At 41.8% G+C, this 23,355-nt stretch overlaps 1 protein-coding gene across 1 annotated transcript; it reads right to left on the reverse strand.

Moving 5' to 3' along the window:
• Positions 1-4,948: 4,948 nt before the first annotated feature.
• LOC133123752 (uncharacterized) lies at positions 4,949-22,856 on the reverse strand. The gene is made up of 6 exons (XM_061234261.1): positions 22,764-22,856; positions 22,259-22,618; positions 7,673-8,026; positions 6,041-6,160; positions 5,529-5,581; positions 4,949-5,187 (listed from the first exon to the last, which is right to left on the reverse strand). The coding sequence occupies exons 1-6, from the start codon at positions 22,807-22,809 to the stop codon at positions 5,056-5,058; spliced, it is 1,065 nt and encodes a 354-aa protein (XP_061090245.1). The 5' UTR covers positions 22,810-22,856; the 3' UTR covers positions 4,949-5,055.
• Positions 22,857-23,355: the final 499 nt, after the last annotated feature.

Here is a 23,355-nt window from a genome sequence, read left to right on the forward strand (position 1 = left end):
CATCCATGTACCTTCAATAACCAGGCTCTTCCTGTATGCACAGCGACAGCCATCTTGTGTTCTCAGTTATTGTGGCTGCGTTGTACGGTTTAGAAGAACTGGCCACATTTTCTGACAGAATGACTCAGTGGCAGATTCCTTCCTGTGTACTGTGACAGAGCAAAGACTCTCACATGTTCATGCACTGCCTGTCAGGTGTTCACAGGAGCCTATAGTCTAGAGACCAAGGTAGGTAATAAAGTTTAATGGGGCCAGTAGTGTAGCGGTTAAGGTACATGACTGGGACCTGCAAGGTCAGTAGTTCGATCCTCAGTGTAACCACAGTAAAATCCGCACAGCCGTTGGGCCCTTGAGCAAGGCCCTTAACCCTGCATTGCTCCAGGGGAGGATTGTCTCCTGCTTAGTCTAATCAACTGTATGATGCTCTGGATAAGAGCGTCTGCCAAATGCCATTCATATAATGTAATGTAATGTCATATGTTTCATAATATTGATTCTTAGTTGCCTGACTGGTTTGATTATGTTTTGGCTACAATTCCGTCAAAATGCTTTGTCTTAGCTTTCAGATTTTTCATATACTGCAGAGTTTTGATATATTGAATATCAATGTGTGTATAATCCTCAATAAAGTGCATCAAATTTGATCAAATTTGTGTAGAAGAAGTAGCCCTCGGACTTTATATGAAAAGATATAGATGCTAGGTCTGACACGTTGAAATTAAATTAAATATACTCAATAATTGACAAAAAATAAGAGGTGATGAAGGTTCTCCAGCACTAATATCCTCAGATAAATACAAACACACAGCATCTTGATTATTGGTTTCAGTTTTCACAATGAATGTACGTGCTGAGTGAGGAGTGGAGCAGAATGGATTCATATGAAGCGATCCTTGAATCATGGGGGGTTTTGTATATAACTAGGTGTGAGTGCATGGGTGAGGGGGAAGTGTGCGTGTGTGCAAGTGTGTGTGTGCACGTACAGCATATATGCATGTGTGTGTGTGTGTGTGTGCATGTGTAAGTGTGTGAATGTGTACCTGTGTGTGCGTTTCTGTGTGTGTGTGCATGTGTGTGCATGTGTAAATGTGTAAGTGTGTTTGTGTGTGTTTGTGTGTGTGTGTGTGTGCATGTGTAAGTGTGTGTGTGTGTGTACATATGTGTGCGTTTCTGTGTGTGTGTGCATGTGTAAGTGTGTGAGTGTGTACATGTGTAAATGTGTGAGTGTGTGTGTGTGTGTGTGCATGTGTAAATGTGTGAGTGTGTTTGTGTGTGTGTGTGTGTGTGAGTGTGTGTGTGTGTGTGTGTGTGCATGTGGATTGGGTATGGGGTGGGGACTGATCTTGTTTCCGGTTTATAACTTCTTACCGTTTGAGACACTAGCAATCATACTCTGAGGCCTAGGCTGGGGTGCAGTGATCTCTATGGTTTTGCCATTGACTGTCTGAACAAGAACTGTGTGCTCTGCCTTTTGGTCTTCACAACATGCAACCTTATCATTGTTGGTACCTCTCTCTCTCTCACTCTCTGTCTCTCTCTCTGTCTCTCTTTGTTTCCGTCTATGTTGCTTGGTGCCTCACACACACAGACAAACACAATCTCTCTCTATCTCTCTCTCATCTATGGTCATTCTTTGGGCATTTAATTAATTAAACAAGCTCAAAGCACCATTTAACTTGTTTCTACAATGGGGTGTTTACATTTTTTCAATTAAACATTGTGATGTAATCCATAATAATTATAATTGTCATATATAACCCTTATATATTTTTAAACAATGGTGTGGATTGTAATTAATCAAGATGATGAAAGTGTCCACAGGTTTGAATATGTTTGACATTTTTAATCTAAGATACCCTTCTGTGTCACATCATTTATGTTATTGTCTATCTTATGATGTCTCAAAGCCTTTTTATTTTATTTGAACTACTTATGGGTTTAGATGCTATGTATGCTCATGAACTGGTGCTTCACTGAGACAGGGCCAGTTGAGATAACAGAGGAGGTCCCCTTCATGGGGTCTCTGATGCTGACACAGGTGCTTTGTCTTGGGCAAGCTACTTTGTAGGTGCTAATTTGATAAAGTTATTACTGATTCATTGCTTATTGCTATATTCACAAAATCATTCACAATTATCCATCCATCCATCCATTATCTGAACCCGCTTATCCTGATCAGGGTCGCAGGGGGGCTGGGGCCTATCCCAGCATACATTGGGTGAAAGGCAGGAATACACCCTGGACAGGTCGCCAGTCCATCGCAGGGCACACACACCATTCACTCACACACTCATACCTACGGGCAATTTAGACTCTCCAATCAGCCTAACATGCATGTCTTTGGACTGTGGGAGGAAACTGGAGTACCCGGAGGAAACCCACGCAGACACGGGGAGAACATGCAAACACAGAGAGGCCCCGACCGACGGGGATTCGAACCCCCTGTGAGGCGGCAGTGCTACCCACTGCACCATCCGTGCAGCCCCACTTCAGAATTATGAATTGTGTAATTACAAATCAGCATAATATAATTAAAGACACCTCGCCCTGGTTTGTGTGCAGTGTAAAATGACAGTCTGAGTGTAAAGCCCACTCTTCTGTTTACCACAGTGTCACAATGTTGAACTTTTGGTTGTTGACCACTAGGTGTCACTGAATCTGATTTTGTTTCACTGCCTAATTATCTTGTTAGACTCACCTGTTATTCAGTCATGTGATTTGTTTAGCTTATTGTCTGGTCTTTTCACCCTGTCTTTGCTGAGTCTTCGCTGAACGCTTTGTGATTTTTCCTCACAATGTTGAATATCACTGTGCATAAAATGCTCAGGAAAGCGATATCTTTAAAAAAAAAAAAGATTTAAATATACAATCAATAAGTGACAAAAAATTACCTGCTGGGTAATGGAGCAAAATGGATTCATATGACACAATCCTGGTGTGCATGTGTGTGTGTGACACCAAAAAGAGTAGTAGTAGAATGTAACAAAGTAAGTTACATTCCACTAACAGGACATTGTTCGCATTAATTATTGGCCGGTAAAGAGCACACTAGCAATCCCGCTCTAAGACCCCCTTGCTGGTCCATTTGCAAAATGCTGGGTGTGCAGCTATCTCTGTGGTTTGCTCTGACTCCCTGGTCATTGGCTGAAACAAAACCTATGTGCTCTGCCTTCATGGTTTCCACAGCGCGCAACCCTTTGATGCATTAGCTGGTACCCCTCTCTCTCATGCACTCTATCACTCCATCTCTCTCTCTCCCTCTCTCTCTCTCTCTCCATCTCTCTCGGTACAACGTTTTTACGTTCGGATTTCAAGTGTCTCTTGAACATTTTGAAAATCCAGTATCCTCCTATTGCCTGGTAATTCATGTTTGTCCTCTGAAGACGACATACAGCATGTCTCTTAATCTCAAGAACAATATATTGTACAATACTCCTGACAGAATAAATAACATTTGTGAAAATATTTTCAGTGCATGTTTTATTCATCCAGGACACTTGTATTATACCCCCCCAAAAAGGGGGGTCTTAAATGATATGTTCTAAAGCAGGGGTGTCCAATCTTATCCAGAAAGGGCCGGTGTGTGTGCAGGTTGTTGTTTTAGCACAGTACTAAGACAGCTGATTCTACTCATCAAGGTCTTGATTAAAGACCACGATTAGTTCATTAGTATAATCAGGTGTGTTACTGCTGGGTTAAAACAAAAACCTGCACCCACGCCGGCCCTTTTAGGATAAGATTGGGCACCTCTGTTCTAAAGTGTCAAAAACAATTGGGAATACTCATTTAATCATCTACACTCCTCATTAATCATATAGACCATGAATGCAATAATTAAAACGTTATCAGACAGACAAACTAAACATACAAAATACATTTTGTTTGATTAAAATAATGATTTATTTAGCATTTGCATTGCATTTTTGTCTTTGACTGAAGAAGCTGTAAATGAAAACAACTGGTATTTATTCTACAGTACATACAGTTTGTTCTGAGTAAAATGTATAGTGATAATGCCATTACATATGTTTAGAAAGATTCAGTCGTCTGTTTCTTTTGACAAGGTTTTGCTCGCAGGTAAAAAGAAGAAGAAGAAGAAGAATAAAAGAATAAAGGAAGGATATAGTATTACTCGCTGACTGATTTAATATTACACCTCAAAGTAAATTTATTATTTATGCCCTTTTGCAATAGATCAAGACAAATATGGGCAAGATGCAACACAGAACTCCAGTCCTTATGATCGAGAGCCAGACAAGCCTGGATAAATCAAAACCTAAAATAAAATAATGAAGTAGAGATTTAATGAAATTAAAAATGCATTAAAATAAAAATATGTGTTGATTATAGTTTGACATTTCAAATGAGAATCTATACTATAAGTGTGGTATTATACAAAACATTGAACATGCAGCTTGGTCCCGTTCCCAAACAGGATCTCCCCACAGGTGGCCACAGCACAGTAGTAAGTCCCAGCATCAGAGCGGCTGAGGTTCCTCTTGGGGAAGTTGTAGACACAGCTCTGTGTGGGAGACACAGTCCCAGAGCTCCTCTGGCACTCATCACTCCTGTGTCCGTGGGTGTGAATGATTCCTGGAGGGGACTGTTTACATTTCACCTCCAGGCTTATATGTCTTTTGTGAGATAATAATAATAATAATAATAATAATCATAATAATCATAATAGCTTCAGCATTTTTTAATCTAATTTCATTTTATTCAGGAATTTGTATAAAAAAAACTAAAAGTTGCTTTATTCCATGCCATGTTTTACATTAGAAAGCATTGCAAAATGAGTACTTACATCCTAAAGCAAAATAAGTTTAGTTACAAAAATGCAAATACAACTTACAAATATAACTTTTCCTGCATGTATGTAGAAAATAAAACACACAACTTAATTTGCATCAGTAAATATTCAGCATACGTGAATGAAAAAAAAGCCTTTCAGATACAACAGTTACATGCAAGGATGCTGCTGCCAGACTCCAATATGCATTCACTCCAGTTATAAAAATGTTTCTTCCAGGCTTGTTGATGCTTCCGGAAAAGCCTTCAGCTCCAGTCGTGATTCCTCACACCAGAATAGATGGGCTCTTGCCTTGGGTCTCTCCTCTTGGGCCTGGATTTTGCATTCTTATTAGAGAAGCTCAGAGCAGCATAGTTCAGGACGTCTTCACTAGGGCACTGTGGGACAGCAGGTGAAACAGACAACATCACAGTGTGAGTTTTAAGGCCAAAGAGATCCACATGAGCTCTACTTTATCTGTAGTTCAATATTGTAATAGAAATAAAACATAATTACTAGAGTCATGATCATAATTTACTCATATTTCTTTTCTGTCCATTTTTCATAAGTGGTTGTTTACATGTTCAGCCTTTTGTAAACTGATCAGTTGAAAGAGTTATGTATCCAGAACAGTATATTAGCATACTTAGCACATTATGGCAGAATATGGAAGGCTCTGTTTCAAGCCTTATGGCTTTGTGACAAAGTTTGAAAGGATGTAGGAAGTGTCTTTGCGCACCTGTTCTCTTGAATCGTGGGTGGTGTCATGCTGGCTTTTAGGCAGAGGGTTACCTGATCAAAGGTGAAAATATTTCTTATAAATATATTATTTACCATGCATTATATAACTAATGTAATGAGGCTCAATGGTTAGAGGTTTTTTTTTTCAGCAAAAAATATTATCAGAAAACTATATTTTAAAAGACAGCATGTTATATCTAAATCTTGTTTAAGTATCATATGGGAGATACATTTTACTAACTATTTTGCGAACTGGTCAACAAAAACAATTCTTCATAAGGTTATAATGAAAATAATGGAGACTGCAGTTCATATCATAGAGAAGAACTCTTTGTCCATCCTTTCAGAAATTCTCATTTATTTAAGCTAATATCACTCACCCATAAAGACCCACAGTTTCTGCTCTCTTCTAACATCATTCTTTTTTACAGAGCACACGGTTACTTCTCTTGCTAACATCACTCTCTTTTACAGAGTACACATTTACTTCTCTTGCTGAACACCACTCACCTGTACAGTGCTCGCAAACTTCTCTCTTCCTCCGAGTGCAGAGAAGAGCGACATTCACAATCAGGCTCAATGCCAACACCACAGAAGCGATGATGACAATAAAGAAAGGGACCGTTGCTTCTGAAATGAAGCAGAAAATACAAGTGAAGATGCAGCTACAATAACTTATTTCTGTCATATCGGATCTGCCTCAATCAGGCTGAAGCAGCAGTCTCACACTCAGTTCTGTGGAGGGCCGTGTGTACGCCGGTTTATATTCCAGCCTCAAATCTTCATTGTGTCATTAGCTAGTTCAATTATTTGCTCAATTAGGGCAGTAGTTTTGCACATAAAGTATGCATTCATTCATTCATTCATTCATTATCCTAACCCGCTTATCCTGAACAGGGTCGCAGGGGGGCTGGAGCCTATCACAGCATACATTGGGCGAAAGGCAGGAATACACCCTGGACAGGTCGCCAGTCCATCGCAGGGCACACACACCATTCACTCACACACTCATACCTATGGGCAATTTAGACTCTCCAATCAGCCTAACCTGCATGTCTTTGGACTGTGGGAGGAAACCCACGCAGACACGGGGAGAACATGCAAACTCCACACAGAGAGGCACCAGCCGACGGGGATTCAAACCCAGGACCTCCTTGCTGTGAGGCAGCAGTGCTACCCACTGCACCATCCGTGCCGCCGCACATAAAGTACATGAAGTGTATATGAAATGTCTTATTGTATTGTCTAAATAACAATTGTTGCTTATTTTTTGTGTTTTAATGCAGTTTAATGCAAATAGCTAAATGAGTAATAGGGATGAATTAAGACTAAAGAGTGTGGCTTGGTTCAGTACAATGCAAATGGGCCATTCCCAGACACAGCAAATGCTAACTTTCTGTGAATTAACCCTTAGTTCAATAACTATAACACTTGAACACTTTAGCAACTGTATTGGCATTTTGTCTTAATCTTGCTCCACTACCTAGGATTATAAGAATGTGTGCTCACTCTAGGAATATTTTTACATGTGTAGGACTGTTGAAAAACGGTGATAGTACTATAGATTTAAGGGATTTCCCATTTCCGTCACATTAAATGTTAATTACAGTCAATCAAGATACATCGGTTTTTTGACTGACAAACTGCATTTCCATTTAAAAAAAGCTAAATTAACATTGTTTTTCTTGTGAAAATACAGAATTTTTTTTACAGTGTTGAGTTTGAGACCTGAAAACCTGCATACACACAGCACAGAGTTTGAGACCACTGGGCTAAAGGCACTGGAATGACTTATTTGACCTTGAAATTACAAGGTTCTAATTTCACAATTTTAGCATAGAACCTCTGAGGAACCGTCAAATAATTTGTGAGTATTGTCTGTGCATCAGTTGAGAGAGTCGGCAGAATACAGTGCAGAATCTTTTTTTCGAGGGTTAGGCTACCTGATCACGAAAGCCGAATACAGCTCTGATTTCACTTGTTTGGTTTCTGAATGGAATTTTGATTGTTTGATTGTTCAGCTGGATTTAGGTTCTACTGGTTAAAATGATTAATATTGTCTATTACCCTAAGCCTCATAAAAATAAATGAATGAACCTTCCAAACTGAATGCTCCCTCTATGTAATTGATATTTTGCTTACCCTCTGCATGCAGCTTGGTCCCGTTCCCAAACAGGATCTCCCCACAGGTGGCCACAGCACAGTAGTAAGTCCCAGCATCAGAGAGGCTGAGGTTCCTCTTGGGGAAGTTGTAGACACAGCTCTGTGTGGGAGACACAGTCCCAGAGCTCCTCTGGCACTCATCACTCCTGTGTCCGTGGGTGTGAATGATTCCTGGAGGGGACTCTCCTGAGGCCTGTCTGAACCAGTACACACTGTGTTCTCCTGCACAGGTCTCAGTGTGCACTGTACACTGCAGAGTCACAGAGTCTCCTGGCTGCACTGACTCAGACTCGGGCTGCTGGAGAACTACTGTCCTGTTCTGGGACTCTGGCCCTGGAAAAGGTTAATACATATAAGATATAAATTAGCTTTATTTGTAGATTATACCAATAGCTTAAGCTGATTCCACCAAATATTCTCAGTTACACTTGCGAAACAATTATACAGTAAAGAGAAGTGTTTTTTTATGACAGTGTGTAATTATTATTGGTTTCAGAATTATGTACCAGTGAGCTTCCTTAAACAAATGAGAAAAACCTATAGCAGCATTCTACATTTCTGTACATTACATCATAATAAGGATGTGCTTTTTGCCTCTTCTAAATGTACTTATTCAGGCTTGTTTTTTGATATAGTTTTTTGTTCAAACGGTAAGAATAAGTCATGCAAAAATGAGACGGTAAAGGTATGGTTGAGGGGGAAATTACAAGGATGGAACACTCAAAGAAGACGTGTCACTGTTTCTACACATATGGCGTATCAAGAGTGTTTTGACACAGGTTGTGTTCATTCTGAACATTCAGACACACAATGCGCAAGAATACTCTAGAATCAGTGTACATGTTTACGTTTCGGCCACCCAAAACCTTTTAAAACGTTTGTATTTAAATGCGAGTAATTTATGTGCATTTGCATTTAACGAGCTGAAATGTATATTTTCCAATTTAAAAAACAAAAAACATAAAAAAACAACAGTCTTTTGTGTTGCCCAATTGCAGTCATTGAGTGCATTCAAATGAATGGCTTACACATTTACTGTGTCATACCCTGAACACACTCTCGAAATGTGTGTCTACACAACATGTGTTAAAAATGACACATCTCTTCTTAGAGAGAAGATGCAAATGAAATGTATGCCCCACTCTTTACCATTAGTAATGAAAAAGCATTCGGTGAATTATCTTAGAATCTAATTAGGCAAACAAGTATATGTCAAGTATATATATTTTACGAGAACCATTGTATTAAATTCAAATAATTAATTTAATTTAAATGAAATCATTAATTTATAAATCAGTATATTTTCTACCAGAGCAGAAATAGTTAATTTGATGGCAAACTACTCATACTGAAGCTTCATAAGTATATTGGACCTTCACAAATAACTATAGTAACAATGCAATGAGATATGCTCTTAGATTTCACATTCCACAGAATGTGAGTGTTGACAACATGATAAAATATTGTTTATTCTAATGTTTTTTTTTGTTAACTTTTTTTCACAGCGGTGGATTTATCAAATAGCAGATCTGTTTTTGAATAAATCATCACCAAAAACAATGAGGTCATAAATATTCAGGTTATTGTAAGGATCAGATTTAAAGGTATCTTTGAAATAGCATTTCTGGGACAATGTTTTTGAGTAAAGATACCCTTAGCATGAACGTATGCTACAGAATGACAAATTACAATTACAAATTAAGCTACAGAAAAAGGAATACATTTCATATTTACCTGTCAACATTAAAGTAGTTCCATTTCCAAAGGTGACCTCATTGTAGTGTATAATAGCACAGTAGTATGTTGCTGAATCAGACGGCTCTACTTGTGAGATAGTCAGGTTAAAGATCCCCTCTGTTGTGTGAGCACTGAAATGTCTGATGTTTCCAAACTCATTCAAAAATACAGCACCTGATCGATGTTTCAATGACAGGGCTACAAGCTGAGGCTTCTGTCCAAGGCGTTGCTTAAACCAGCTGACACAGGTGATAAAGGCATGAGAGTGGAAACATGGTAGAGTCACAGTGTCTCCACGCTGAGCTGTCACCAGTGCGATTGGCTGAACTACATCCATCTTAATGTTTTGTTCTCCATCTGGAATAAAACAAGAAGCAATATTTCAACAAAGGAACTCCCCACCCCCCATCAATCTCTGTACAAATACCTCAAAACACTTCTTGCGCAAAGTTACTTTGGCCAATTAGTGAATAAAAATAATAGACTTACACACTTTGCTGAAAAACACAAGAAGAGCATACAGTGGCGCCATCGTTGTATCTCCCTGTGAAACACTTCTCTCCTTGAGACCCTGCTTGTACCTTGCACTGTAAAACTCAAACTGTTCAGAGAAGGAGGACTTGAGCTTAAGGATTTCCAGTGATTCTCTGAACAGTAGGATGTCACAAGTCAGGGGCAGATTTGATTGGCTGTTCTAAGAGGCAAATCATTGGGTTACGAATGTCCGAATAATCAACACTCTCAGTGCAACTAAAGAAGAAGAGGAAACGTGAGCAGAGTTGTGGTGGGTGGGGGAAGGAAGCTGTGCCAGGGTGCTGTGAGTCTGAGGCTTCACTGTCCATGAGGGGGAGGCGTGTTCTGAAAAATGTCTGATACCTTTGTTACATCTGCTGTTTTTAAACTAATTTAAGAATATAACATCTGTTATATCTGTCATTTGTTTCTACAAGCTGAGGCTTCTGTCCAAGAGGTTGCTTTAACCAGCTGATGAATGTCACATCTTCTGCAGGATGGAAACATACGAGAGTCACAGTACCTCCAAGCTCAGCTGTCACCAGCGTGTTAGGCTGAACTACAGTCTTCCCAAGCAGACCACCTGGAATACAACAAAAAGCAGTCGTTCAACTGAACTGGGGAAAAAACTATGGAAAAACCCCATTAATCTACATATGAATACCCCTATACTGTCCTTGTGTAAAACAATTTGGGCTTATAAGTTAATAACAATTATGCACTCACACACGTCACTGAAAAACACAGGAATAGCGTACTTCTGTACTTCTTGAGACTCTTCTCTCCTCGAGACCCTTCTTGCTCCCTGCACTGTAAAACCCAAACTGTACAGAGAAGGAGGACTTGAGCTGAAAATATTCTGTTGATTCTCTGAACAGTATGGGTTCATTATTTTCACCTGGCCCTCATCAGTGCCGGGGGAGCCTACCTCCTGAGGGTATTTAAAGCACTCGCTGGCAGTCTGTCGGCGCTTTGGTGTCAACCATTCGCCCTCGCACCAAGCTGGTAAAGCACGCGGTAGACTTGGGTTTTGTGAGTCAGGTATCGTGCTGGTTCGGGTTTCTGTCTCCCTTAAAAAAAAAAGGTAAGGAAGGTGATCAGATTGTTAGTGCTGTGTGCACTTCTGACGCCTTCCTAAAGGTTCTTTTTATTTCTAGCTTGTGTGAGCTTTTGGGTGAGGGACGTTGTCCCCGGAATTGTATTTTGGTTTGTGTCTCAAGGTTCTTTTATTTTGCGTGCCTTGTGTTTTGTACTAGGTTGTACTTTAATTTTGGTCCCCAGTCTGGGGTTTCAGTGCTCGTCTCTTAGCACTTATTTTGGTAGGGTTGTTCACCCTGTTTTTCAAGGGTCGCTTTTATTTTCTTTTAACCGTTTTGGGCTTGTCCTCTGGTTTGGTCAGAGTTTGTCTCCAGGTTGGGTTCTGTTCCCCTTCCTGTTCCGGGAGAGGTCTCCCTCTGTATTTGTTTTCTCCCTGTTCCCTTATCTCCCGGGATTTTGTGGCGAACACTTTAGCGTGTCCGCTTATAAGGTATTATCCTTAGTCGCTCCTGGTTCTCCGCCAGTCCCCGTCACTACACACTCGCATTGTGAACATTATATGTGGCTGTAAATGACACTGACTATAAGATTAGCCTTTTCTTAGTGCTGTGCTTCTTCTTAAATTCTGCTGTTGTTCAAATAAAGTAAAACTTCAAAACAGTGGTGCGACCGACTGGCTTCACAGTATCTTTTAAGGCTGTTAACCCAAATGACTTCAGCAAATTCATAGAGCTGTATGAACTGGAACTGTATACATATGTAAAATGATGTACTGTAGCTGGGTCATTCTGGGTAAATGTGCCTGCCACATGGCAGTAATGTTCAACAGAAATGGGAAAACATTTGGAAAAGTGAAACATTAGGACTGCAAAACAAGTCCTCTTAGTCTGTTACTTTGTTGTTTGGCGATAAGTTTGACTTTGAGTGTGATTGTAAATAGTATCATAGTTTGCGACCTGAACAAGAGAAATAGCTGTGCGAAGGGTAAGGGGCCTAGTGTAAATATGTTGTGTTGTGTTTTTATACAGCTTATTTAACCATTAACTAACTATTTAGATTCATTATTGTTTGGTATCCTATATAGCACTGTGGAAATGCAAAGTGAGTGAACAAAAGAAAAATTTAAATCAAATCAATATTTGGTGTGACCACCCTTTACCTTCAAACCAGCATCAATTCTTCTAGGTACACTTACACAAAGATTTTGTAGGCATATAGTCAGGTGTGTGATTAACCAATTATACCAAACAGGAGCTAATGATCATCAATTCAATATGTAGGTTGAAACACAATAATGAACTGAAATAGAAACAGCTCTGTAGGAGGGTTAAAACTGGGTGAGGAACAATCAAACTCTGCTTCCAAGGTGAGGTTGCTGAAGACAGTTTAATGTCAGAAGCAAGACTGAGCACAGCAACAAGACACAAGGTAGTTATACTGCATCAACGAGGTCTCTCCCAGGCAGAAATTTCAAGGCAGATAGGGGTTTCCAGATGTGCTGTCCAAGCTCTGTTGAAGAAGCACAACGAAACGGGCAACGCTGAGGACCGTAGACGCAGTGGTTGGCCAAGGAAACTTAGTGCAGCAGATGAAAGACACATCATGCTTTCTTCCCTTCACAATTGGAAGATGTCCAGCAGTGCCATCAGCTCAGAATTGGCAGAAACCAGTGGGACCCAGGTACACCCATCTACTGTGCAGAGAAGTCTGGTCAGAAGTGGTTTTCATGGAAGAATTGCAGCCAAAAACCAATACCTCTGACGTGGAAACAAGGCCAAGCGACTCAGGTTGCTTGAACTGTGGCTAGTTCTCCAAGATGTTTGGAACAACCTACCTGCCGAGTTCCTTCAAGAATTGATGCTGTTTTGAAGGCAAAGGGTGGTCACACCAAATATTGATTTGATTTAGATTTTTCTTCTGTTCATTCACTTCTTCTGCTCATGCATCTTCTTAATTGATAAAAAATAAACTATTAACATTTCTATTTTTGAAAGCATTCTTTTATAGCATTTTTTCTCACCTGCCGTATCCTTGCCAATACGCCCAAACTTGACTGTGAATGTGGGAGCGCGCTTGTTGTTTTAGTACCACTGGACATGGTTTCTGAAGGCTAGACCTCATGCTGGCACCTTCAATAACCAGGCTCTTCCTGTTTGCACAGCGACAGCCATCTTGTGTTCTCAGTTATTGTGGCTGCGTTGTACAGTTTAGAAGAACTGGGCGCATTTTCTGACAGAATGACTCAGTGGCAGATTCCTTCCTGTGTACTGTGACGGAGCAAAGACTCTCACATGTTCATGCACTTCCTGCTCAGAGGCCTGTCAGGTGTTCATAGGGGCCTATAGTCTAGAGACTAAGGAGAGTAATGCCCTCACCCAGACTGGACTTTCAACTGTAAAATATTTATTATCCCTACCATCCCTACCATCAATTAGGGACATCACACACAAATATAATTAAGATGGTGACAACTGGGATTGGATGTGACTTAAGCACAATTACATTTCAAGGTGGGGGATGTTTTTTTTAAAGAATATCTCAGCTGGCTACCACATTAGTTGCTATTAGATCTACCGGCAACATAGTTTATTTCATTCTGTGGTATGTTGTATGTCTTGTCCAGGATTATTGTTTGTTTTTTACTGGGCTACACAGTCTGCTCACTTTTTCTTTTCTTTTTTTGCACCATTCTCTGCAAACTCTGGAAACTGTTGTGTGTGGAAAAACCCAGGCGATCAGCAGTTTCTGAGATACACAAGCAATCATTCCACGGTCAAAATGACTTAGATCATATTTATTCTCCATTATGACATTTGGTCTGGAAAAGCAGCTGAACCTCTTGACCATTTCTACATGCTTTTATGCCTTTTGTTTTTGCCACATGATTGGCTGATTCAATATTTGCATTAACAAGCAGATCTACAGGTCTAACTATATTCTAATAAAGAATCTCACTATAATGCTAATTACACTGAGAATGTTTTGGACAATATCTGAGGCCACCCTAGCAGAATGTCACATAGACAGATACCTTTGGCTGATATGATGCCTGTTCTGAGATGTTCGTATTGTTTTTGTTGTTGATCACTGTTACGACCCCCTGCCTCCCTGCCTGTTTGTCTCTCGCCCCTGCCTGTAGGTATGACGTTGTGTGTGTCTGTGTTCTGGCAGGGGCTGGAGGGGGGCGTGGCAGGGAGGGAAATTGGCTTCACTGGTGACACCTGTGACCAGTGAAGCTAATTGTTTCAGTATTGGATAAAAGGGTTGAGGAGAGCTCAGGTAGTTGGTGAGCTCTTCCCCCACAGAGACGCCTGTGAGGTTTGTGCCTTTTGTTATGTTGTACACCTTACAACATTCCACTCCTATACTTTCCACTCATGCACTCAGTCACATTACTGATTTGCTGATTTCCACACCCCATTGTTTTATTATGTTGATTAGGTTCTGTTTGCTTTTGTTATAATAAATAAGTAAAAAGTGACTTGGTTGTGCATCTCCCCTTTATTTGTCATGGCCCAACGAGGGGGGCCATGATAAGTGGGGGCTCGTCCGACGGTTAGTTTGTTGGTTTTGGCCGTAGTTTGGCTTCCTTTGTTGGGAGGTTTTTTTGTGGGAGATGCATGTAGTTACTTTTTTTGGCTTAGAGTTGGTTTCTTTGTTTGGTTTGGCTCTTTTTTTTGTGGAGGGATGTTTCTTTTTTTTTTTCCTTACCGCCCGTTGTGTTAGGTAATGCGTTGGTAGCCGGGCAGATTGGCAGTAGTGCATGGTGTTGATGATCTCTAGGTGTCTGGTGTGGTGTGTCGGTTCTTTGTGGAGTTTCCTTGATAGAATTAGCAACGTGGCCCACTGGGTTCGTTGGTTTATTTTTTTAGTTTCTTGATTTTGTGCAGTAGGCGGTCTGGGGACACATCCAGGGCTGTCAGGTGGGTAACCAGCTTGCTGGGGGCTTGACCGGGCTCTCAGAGTTTGTGTTTAAAGATCCTCCCGCTGATCCGCATGAAGATTAGGGGCAGTTAGATAGTTTATTTTGGGTAGGAAGTGTAGGTAGAGGAAATTCTGCATTGGGCTTTTACACCCACCAGAAGACTAGTTTGCGGCGCTGTCTGAGTTGTGTTTTATTTTGCTACGCATCGAGTATGGCAGCGGTAGAGGAGTTTTTTTCTGCTCCGTCTGAGGAGCTGTTGGAGAAATGTACCAAAGAACAGCTGGTGTGTATCGCTGGGGAGTACGACATCGATCTCAGTGGGTTGAGTGATAAGCTTAAAGTTACGTTGGTGTCCACAATTCGGACAAGGCTGGTTGAGCGGGGTGTGCTCTTGGCTCCACAGGGGGTAAATCGGTTGCCGGTTTCCAGTGTATCTGTGGGGAGTTTGAACAGCAAAAAGAGCTACTCTTGTTACAGCTGTCTCATGATAGGGAGTTGGCAATCCAGTTGGCATCGGACAGGCAGAAGAGTGAGCTCAAAAAAGTTAAAATTGAGGCGGACACACAGGTGATTATTGAACGGTTACGGCGGGAGTCCGAGCAGGCAGAGATAAGTCTACGGGCTACTAGACTGGGCTTAGTAAGGGACGGGCTGATGTCTGGCGATGCTTTGCGGGTGGATGACGGTTCATCTCTGCCACCGGGGGCTCCCGATGTAGTAAACAACTTACGGCTGTTACCGAATTTCAATGAGAGGGATCCGGATGTGTTTTTTTTTCTTTGTTTGAACGGCTTGCAGCGGCGCGGACTTGGTCCGACTCTGAGCAAATTGTGCTGCTACAGTGCGTGTTGACGGGAAAAGCACAGGAAGCTTATGCGTGTTTGAGCAGTGGAAACCTGACTTATAAATCTGCAAGACTGCGGTGTTGAAGGCGTATGAGCTGGTCCCTGAGGCATATCGCCAACGTTTTCGATCATGGGAAAGGGGGGTTGGTCAGTCGCATATGGAGTTTGCAAGGGAGCTGACTAATCATTTTGATTGTTGGTGTGCAGCCTCCTGCATTGAGGATTTTGAGCAGCTACGTAATCTAGTCATCATGGAGCAGTTTACTAACTCCCTGCCCGGTGGGGTTGCTACCTACGTTAGCGAAAGGAAGGTGGTTACTGTGACTGAGGCTGCGGGGCTGGCTGATGAGTACGTACTCATCCATAACAGACGGCCTGGGGGGGGGCCAGTAGTGCGTAATGATGTGGGTAGCAGGCCTAAGTCGCCTGTTGGTTTTAGGGGGGGGTTACAACGGTTCTCGGGTAGGGGGTCCAGAGCGGTGCCTGATAGACGTGAGGAGGATATGTGTCACTACTGCCGGGAGTATGGCCATTGGAAGTTGGAGTGCCCAATATTTAGGGCTAGGAAGTCGCAGTGGGAGGGCGGGCATGCCAAACCTACGGCGCTAGCTGCCGGCGTCTCTGGTCTGGTTGGTGTGAGATGGCGGCAGGGTGAGCATGTGGTGACTGGCGGCCCCGGTAAGTCCTATCTGCCCTTTATTACAAAGGGGTGGGTCACACAGGTGGGTAGTGACACTAAAGTTCCCGTTAGGATCTTGAGAGATACGGATGCTTCCAACTCCTATGCTCTGGAGTCTATTTTGCCGTTTTCTGAGCAGACAGACATTGGGGATAGGATCCTTATGCGAGGGATGGGGTTAACAGTGGTACCTGTCCCAGTGCATAGGATGTATCTAGATTGTGGCTTGGTGCAGGGGGAGGTGCTTATGGGAGTGAGGCCGGAATTACCGGTGGAGGGGGTGGATATCATTTTGGGCAACGACTTGGCTGGTAGTCGTGTGTGGCCTAATGTTTCCTTGCCTCCAGTGGTCACCCTCTCCCCTCCCAGTTTAGAACAGTCTGATGAATGTGCTGCACGTTTTCCTGAGGTTTTCCCTGTTTGTGCAGTTACACGGGCAATGAGCCAGGCTGAGTCTAATAAAGTTGACGATGATATTAAGAGTACCTTGCCAGTACCTGATTCTCCTTTGTCTGTGTCTTCTAGTGAATTACGGAGTGAACAAAGAGCTGACCCATCTTTGGGGGATTCTGTACTTGAGCCTGATGAGGGGCTTTTGACGGGTAGGCTGAAAAATTCAGAGACCCTCGTGAATTTGAAGGCGTTGTTTGGCCACTTGCCCGCAGAGCAGGCTGTTGAATATGAGGGTGTTATTCGGAGCTATCCTGGTCTGTTTTGTGACGTGCCCTCCCGCACTGACTGGATTGAGCATGATGTTGATGTGGGGGAGGCGCAGCCTATCCGGCAGCACTTTTATAGGGTTTCTCCTGTGAAGCGTGCCTACTTGGATGCGGAGGTACAGTATATGTTGGATAACAATATTGCAGTGCCTTCTGCATCGAGTTGGGCTTCTCCGTGCCTGTTGGTGCCCAAGAGTGATCGCACCCCTCGGTTTTGCTCAGATTTTAGGAAGGTGAATAAGGTGACGAAACCTGATTCTTTTCCACTGCCGCGGATGGAGGACTGCGTGGATCAGGTTGGCAGTGCAAAGTACGTCAGCAGGTTTGATTTGCTTAAAGGCTACTGGCAAGTGCCATTGTCGAAGAAGGCCCAGGAGGTATCTGCTTTCATCACCCCATCTGGGCTGTATTCGTATAAGGTGATGCCGTTTGGGCTGCGGAATGCACCAGCGATTGATGAACCGCGTGGTGGCTGGGCTGGCTGGCTGTGCGGTTTATCTGGATGATGTGGTGGTGTATAGTGACACCTGGTCCTCCCATGTGCAGCGGGTTTGTGCACTTTTTGACCGGTTGGCCCAGGCTAAGCTCACGGTGAACCTGGCAAAGTGTGAGTTTGCTCGTGCCACTGTGACTTACCTGGGTCGGGTGGTTGGTCAGGGACAGGTGGCTCCTGTGCGTGCAAAGGTGGTAGCAGTTGAGCACTTTCCACAGCCTACCACTAAGAAAGAGCTTATGCGATTCTTGGGAATGGTGGGCTACTACCGCTGCTTCTGTAAAAACTTCTCCAGTGTGGTAGCACCCCTTACTGACCTATTAAAGGCTACGGCTGCCTTTGTGTGGTCAACTGAGTGTCAGGGGGCTTTTGAAAATGTCAAATCTCTATTGTGTACAGCGCCAGTGTTGGCTGCACCCTGTTTTACCAATCCTTTTGTTTTGCAGGTGGATGCGAGCCACATAGGGGCGGGGGCCGTGTTGATGCAGGCTGATGGGCAGGGGGTTGACCGGCCTGTGAGTTTCTTTTCTAGGAAGTTCAACCAGCATCAGTTGAACTATTCTGTGATAGAGAAGGAAGCTCTGGCTTTGATCTGGGCTTTGCAGTATTTTGCGGTATATGTGGACTCTCTGCCTGTGGTGGCCTACACAGATCACAACCCGCTCACCTTTATACACTCCCTGCGGTGCCCTAACCAGCGGCTGCTTAGGTGGTCGCTGTTTTCGCAGGCTCACGACCTGGACATCCGCCACATTAAAGGCCGTGATAATGTGGTCGCGGATGCATTGTCGCGGGCTCCAGGCGGTGGGTAGGGTGGCCTTCTGATGCGCAGAGTTTTCATGGGTTTTTTCGTTAGGGTTTAGTTGGGGTTTTCCTTTTTTTTACGGTGTCCTATGGACCCCGTCTTATGGGGGGAGGTGTTACGACCCCCTGCCTCCCTGCCTGTTTGTCTCTCGCCCCTGCCTGTAGGTATGACGTTGTGTGTGTCTGTGTTCTGGCAGGGGCTGGACGGGGGCGTGGCAGGGAGGGAAATTGGCTTCACTGGTGACACCTGTGACCAGTGAAGCTAATTGTTTCAGTATTGGATAAAAGGGTTGAGGAGAGCTCAGGTAGTTGGTGAGCTCTTCCCCCACAGAGACACCTGTGAGGTTTGTGCCTTTTGTTATGTTGTACACCTTACAACATTCCACTCCTATACTTTCCACTCATGCACTCAGTCACATTACTGATTTGCTGATTTCCACACCCCATTGTTTTATTATGTTGATTAGGTTCTGTTTGCTTTTGTTATAATAAATAAGTAAAAAGTGACTTGGTTGTGCATCTCCCCTTTATTTGTCATGGCCCGGCCAACGGGGATTCGAACCCAGGACCTCCTTGCTGTGAGGCGGCAGTGCTACCCACTGCACCATCCCTGCCGCCACGTCCAGAACGTCCGTGTTTAAATCTCAAAACGTCCGCGAGTATGGACTTGGCCACACCAAAGCGCCGAGTAAACAAATAAACGACTGTTTCCATAACGGCCCAAATTAACTGTAACCTTAAATCAATAATTGTTCTAAAACTCCAAGCTTAAGACTTAACAAGCTCAGTTTTCGAAAAGCCTGCCGCCGAGAGCCGAAGTTCTAAAATCAGACAGTTCATGCAGATAAAACTTTCTTCTAAAGATGCTAAGTCTCGTCTCGTCTTGGCTGTTGGGTGGAGACTGGGCTTTAAGGTTCACGTCCATCCTGAATACACAATGATTATATAATGCCCGTGTTTACCATTTTGCGAATGTTATTCTGTTATGGCTTACTCAAGTTTTCAGTAGAGCTATTCATCACAATTTGACAATGCCACTGTGCTGTCCACTGTTCTCTGCTCAATAGTATCCTCGCCATACAACGTTTTTAGGTTTGGATTTCAAGTGTCTCTTGAACATTTTGAAAATCCAGTATCCTCCTATTGCCTAGTAATTCATGTTTGTCCTCTGTAGAGGATATACAGCATGTCTCTTAATCTCAAGAACAATATATTGTACAATACTGAAGCCTACACTCCTGACAGAATAAATAACATTTGTGAAAATATTTTCAGTGCATGTTTTATTCATCCAGGACACTTGTGTTATACCCCCCCCCCCCCCAAAAAAAATGAAATACGGTGCTTAAAAATAGTTTCTCTGACAGGTCTCAAATGATATGTTCTAAAGTGTCAAAAACAATTTGGAATACTCATTTAACTCATATACACCATGAATGTAATAATTAAAACTCAATCAGACAGACAAACTAAACGTACAAAATGCATTTTATTTGATTAAATTAATGACTTATTTAGCATTTGCATTGCATTTTTGTCTTTGATTTAATAAGCTGTAAATTAAAACAACTGGTATTTATTCTACAGCATATAGATTTTGTTCTAAGTAAACTTTATAGTGATACAGCCATTACACGTGTTTAGAAAGACACAACTGTATATTTCACAATTGTAAGTTTTTGTAATAATAATAATAATAATAATAATAATAATAAGAAGAAGAAGAAGAAGAAGAAGGAACAATAGGAAGATGGAAATATTATTATGAGTATTACTCAGTGGCTGATTTAATATTACACCCCATAGTAACTTTATTATTTATGTCCTTTTGCAATAGATCAGGACAAATGTGGGCAAGATGCAACACAGAACTCCAGTCCTTATGAACGAGAGCCAGACAAGCCTGGATAAATCACAACCTGAAATAAAAGAATGAAGTGGAAGATTTAATGAAATTAAAGATGCATTAAAATAAAAATATGTGTTGATTATAGTTTGACATTTCAAATGAGAATCTATACTATAAGTGTGGTATTATACCATAAAAACATTGAAATGAGCTTACCCTCAACATGTAGCTTGGTCCCGTTCCCAAACAGGATCTCCCCACAGGTGGCCACAGCACAGTAGTAAGTCCCAGCATCAGAGCGGCTGAGGTTCCTCTTGGGGAAGTTGTAGACACAGCTCTGTGTGGGAGACACAGTCCCAGAGCTCCTCTGGCACTCATCACTCCTGTGTCCGTGGGTGTGAATGATTCCTGGAGGGGACTCTCCTGAGGCCTGTCTGAACCAGTACACACTGTGTTCTCCTGCACAGGTCTCAGTGTGCACTGTACACTGCAGAGTCACAGAGTCTCCTGGCTGCACTGACTCAGACTCGAGCTGCTGGAGAACTACTGTCCTGTTCTGGGACTCTGGCCCTGGAAAAGGTTAATACATATAAGATATAAATTAGCTTTATTTGTAGATTATACCAATAGCTTAAGCTGATTCCACCAAATATTCTCAGTTACACTTGCGAAACAATTATACAGTAAAGAGAAGTGTTTTTTTATGACAGTGTGTAATTATTATTGGTTTCAGTATTATGTACCAGTGAGCTTCCTTAAACAAATGAGAAAAACCTATAGCAGCATTCTACATTTCTGTACATTACATCATAATAAGGATGTGCTTTTTGCCTCTTCTAAATGTACTTATTCAGGCTTGTTTTTTGATATAGTTTTTTGTTCAAACGGTAAGAATAAGTCATGCAAAAATGAGACGGTAAAGGTATGGTTGAGGGGGAAATTACAAGGATGGAACACTCAAAGAAGACGTGTCACTGTTTCTACACATATGGCGTATCAAGAGTGTTTTGACACAGGTTGTGTTCATTCTGAACATTCAGACACACAATGCGCAAGATACTCTAGAATCAGTGTACATGTTTACGTTTCGGCCACCCAAAACCTTTTAAAACGTTTGTATTTAAATGCGAGTAATTTATGTGCATTTGCATTTAATGAGCTGAAATGTATATTTTCCAATTTAAAAAACAAAAAACATAAAAAAACAACAGTCTTTTGTGTTGCCCAATTGCAGTCGTTGAGTGCATTCAAATGAATGGCTTACACATTTACTGTGTCATACCCTGAACACACTCTCGAAATGTGTGTCTACACAACATGTGTTAAAAATGACACATCTCTTCTTAGAGAGAAGATGCAAATGAAATGTATGCCCCACTCTTTACCATTAGTAATGAAAAAGCATTAGGTGAATTATCTTAGAATCTAATTAGGCAAACAAGTATATGTCAAGTATATGTATTTTACGAGAACCATTGTATTAAATTCAAATAATTAATTTAATTTAAATGAAATCATTAATTTATAAATCAGTATGTTTTCTACCAGAGCAGAAATAGTTAATTTGATGGCAAACTACTCATACTGAAGCTTCATAAGTATATTGGACCTTCACAAATAACTATAGTAACAATGCAATGAGATATGCTCTTAGATTTCACATTCCACAGAATGTGAGTGTTGACAACTTGATAAAATATTGTTTATTCTAATGTTTTTTTTGTTAACTTTTTTTCACAGCGGTGGATTTATCAAATAGCAGATCTGTTTTTGAATAAATCATCACCAAAAACAATGAGGTCATAAATATTCAGGTTATTGTAAGGATCAGATTTAAAGGTATCTTTGAAATAGCATTTCTGGGACAATGTTTTTGAGTAAAGATACCCTTAGCATGAACGTATGCTACAGAATGACAAATTACAAATTAAGCTACAGAAAAAGGAATACATTTCATATTTACCTGTCAACATTAAAGTAGTTCCATTTCCAAAGGTGACCTCATTGTAGTGTATAATAGCACAGTAGTATGTTGCTGAATCAGACGGCTCTACTTGTGAGATAGTCAGGTTAAAGATCCCCTCTGTTGTGTTAGCACTGAAACGTATGATGTTTCCAAACTCATTCAAAAATACAGCACCTGATCGATGTTTCAATGACAGGGCTACAAGCTGAGGCTTCTGTCCAAGGCGTTGCTTAAACCAGCTGACACAGGTGATAAAGGCATGAGAGTGGAAACATGGTAGAGTCACAGTGTCTCCACGCTGAGCTGTCACCAGTGCGATTGGCTGAACTACATCCATCTTAATGTTTTGTTCTCCATCTGGAATAAAACAAGAAGCAATATTTCAACTGACAACAGTAGAAATACAAAGGAACTCCCCACCCCCCATCAATCTGAAATACCTCAAAATACTTCTTGCGCAAAGTTACTTTGGCCAATTAGTGAATAAAAATAATAGACTTACACACTTTGCTGATAAACACAAGAAGAGCATACAGTGGTGCCATCATTGTATCTCCCTGTGAAACACTTCTCTCCTTGAGACCCTGCTTGTACCCTGCACTGTAAAATTCAAACTGTTCAGAGATGGAGGACTTGAGCTTCAGGATTTCCAGTGATTCTCTGAACAGTAGGATGTCACAAGTCAGGGGCAGATTTGATTGGCTGTTCTAAGAGGCAAATCATTGGGTTACGAATGTCCGAATAATCAACACTCTCAGTGCAACTAAAGAAGAAGAGGAAACGTGAGCAGAGTTGTGGTGGGTGGGGGAAGGAAGCTGTGCCAGGGTGCTGTGAGTCTGAGGCTTCACTGTCCACGAGGGGGAGGCATGTTCTGAAAAATGTCTGATACCTTTGTTACATCTGCTGTTTTTAAACTAATTTAAGAATATAACATCTGTTATATATGTCATTTGTTTCTACAAGCTGAGGCTTCTGTCTAAGAGGTTGCTTTAACCAGCTGATGAATATCACATCTTCTGTAGGATGGAAACATACGAGAGTCACCGTACCTCCAAGCTCAGCTGTCATCAGTGTGTACTCCTCCCAAGCAGACC

The sequence above is a fragment of the Conger conger genome, chromosome 3 (genome assembly GCF_963514075.1).
Source record: "Conger conger chromosome 3, fConCon1.1, whole genome shotgun sequence".
NCBI lineage: Eukaryota > Metazoa > Chordata > Actinopteri > Anguilliformes > Congridae > Conger > Conger conger.

Bases quoted from the DNA above. Each gene is read 5' to 3' on its own strand.
- LOC133123752 (XM_061234261.1), bottom strand. From the start codon at position 22,809: ATGATGGCACCACTGTATGCTCTTCTTGTGTTTATCAGCAAAGTGT. The intron at 22,619-22,763 runs GTAAGTCTATTA...GTTTTATTCCAG, and splicing joins TGTGTTTATCAGCAAAGTGT to ATGGAGAACAAAACATTAAG. The intron at 6,161-7,672 runs GTAAGCAAAATA...GCTTCATTTCAG, and splicing joins GACCAAGCTGCATGCAGAGG to AAGCAACGGTCCCTTTCTTT.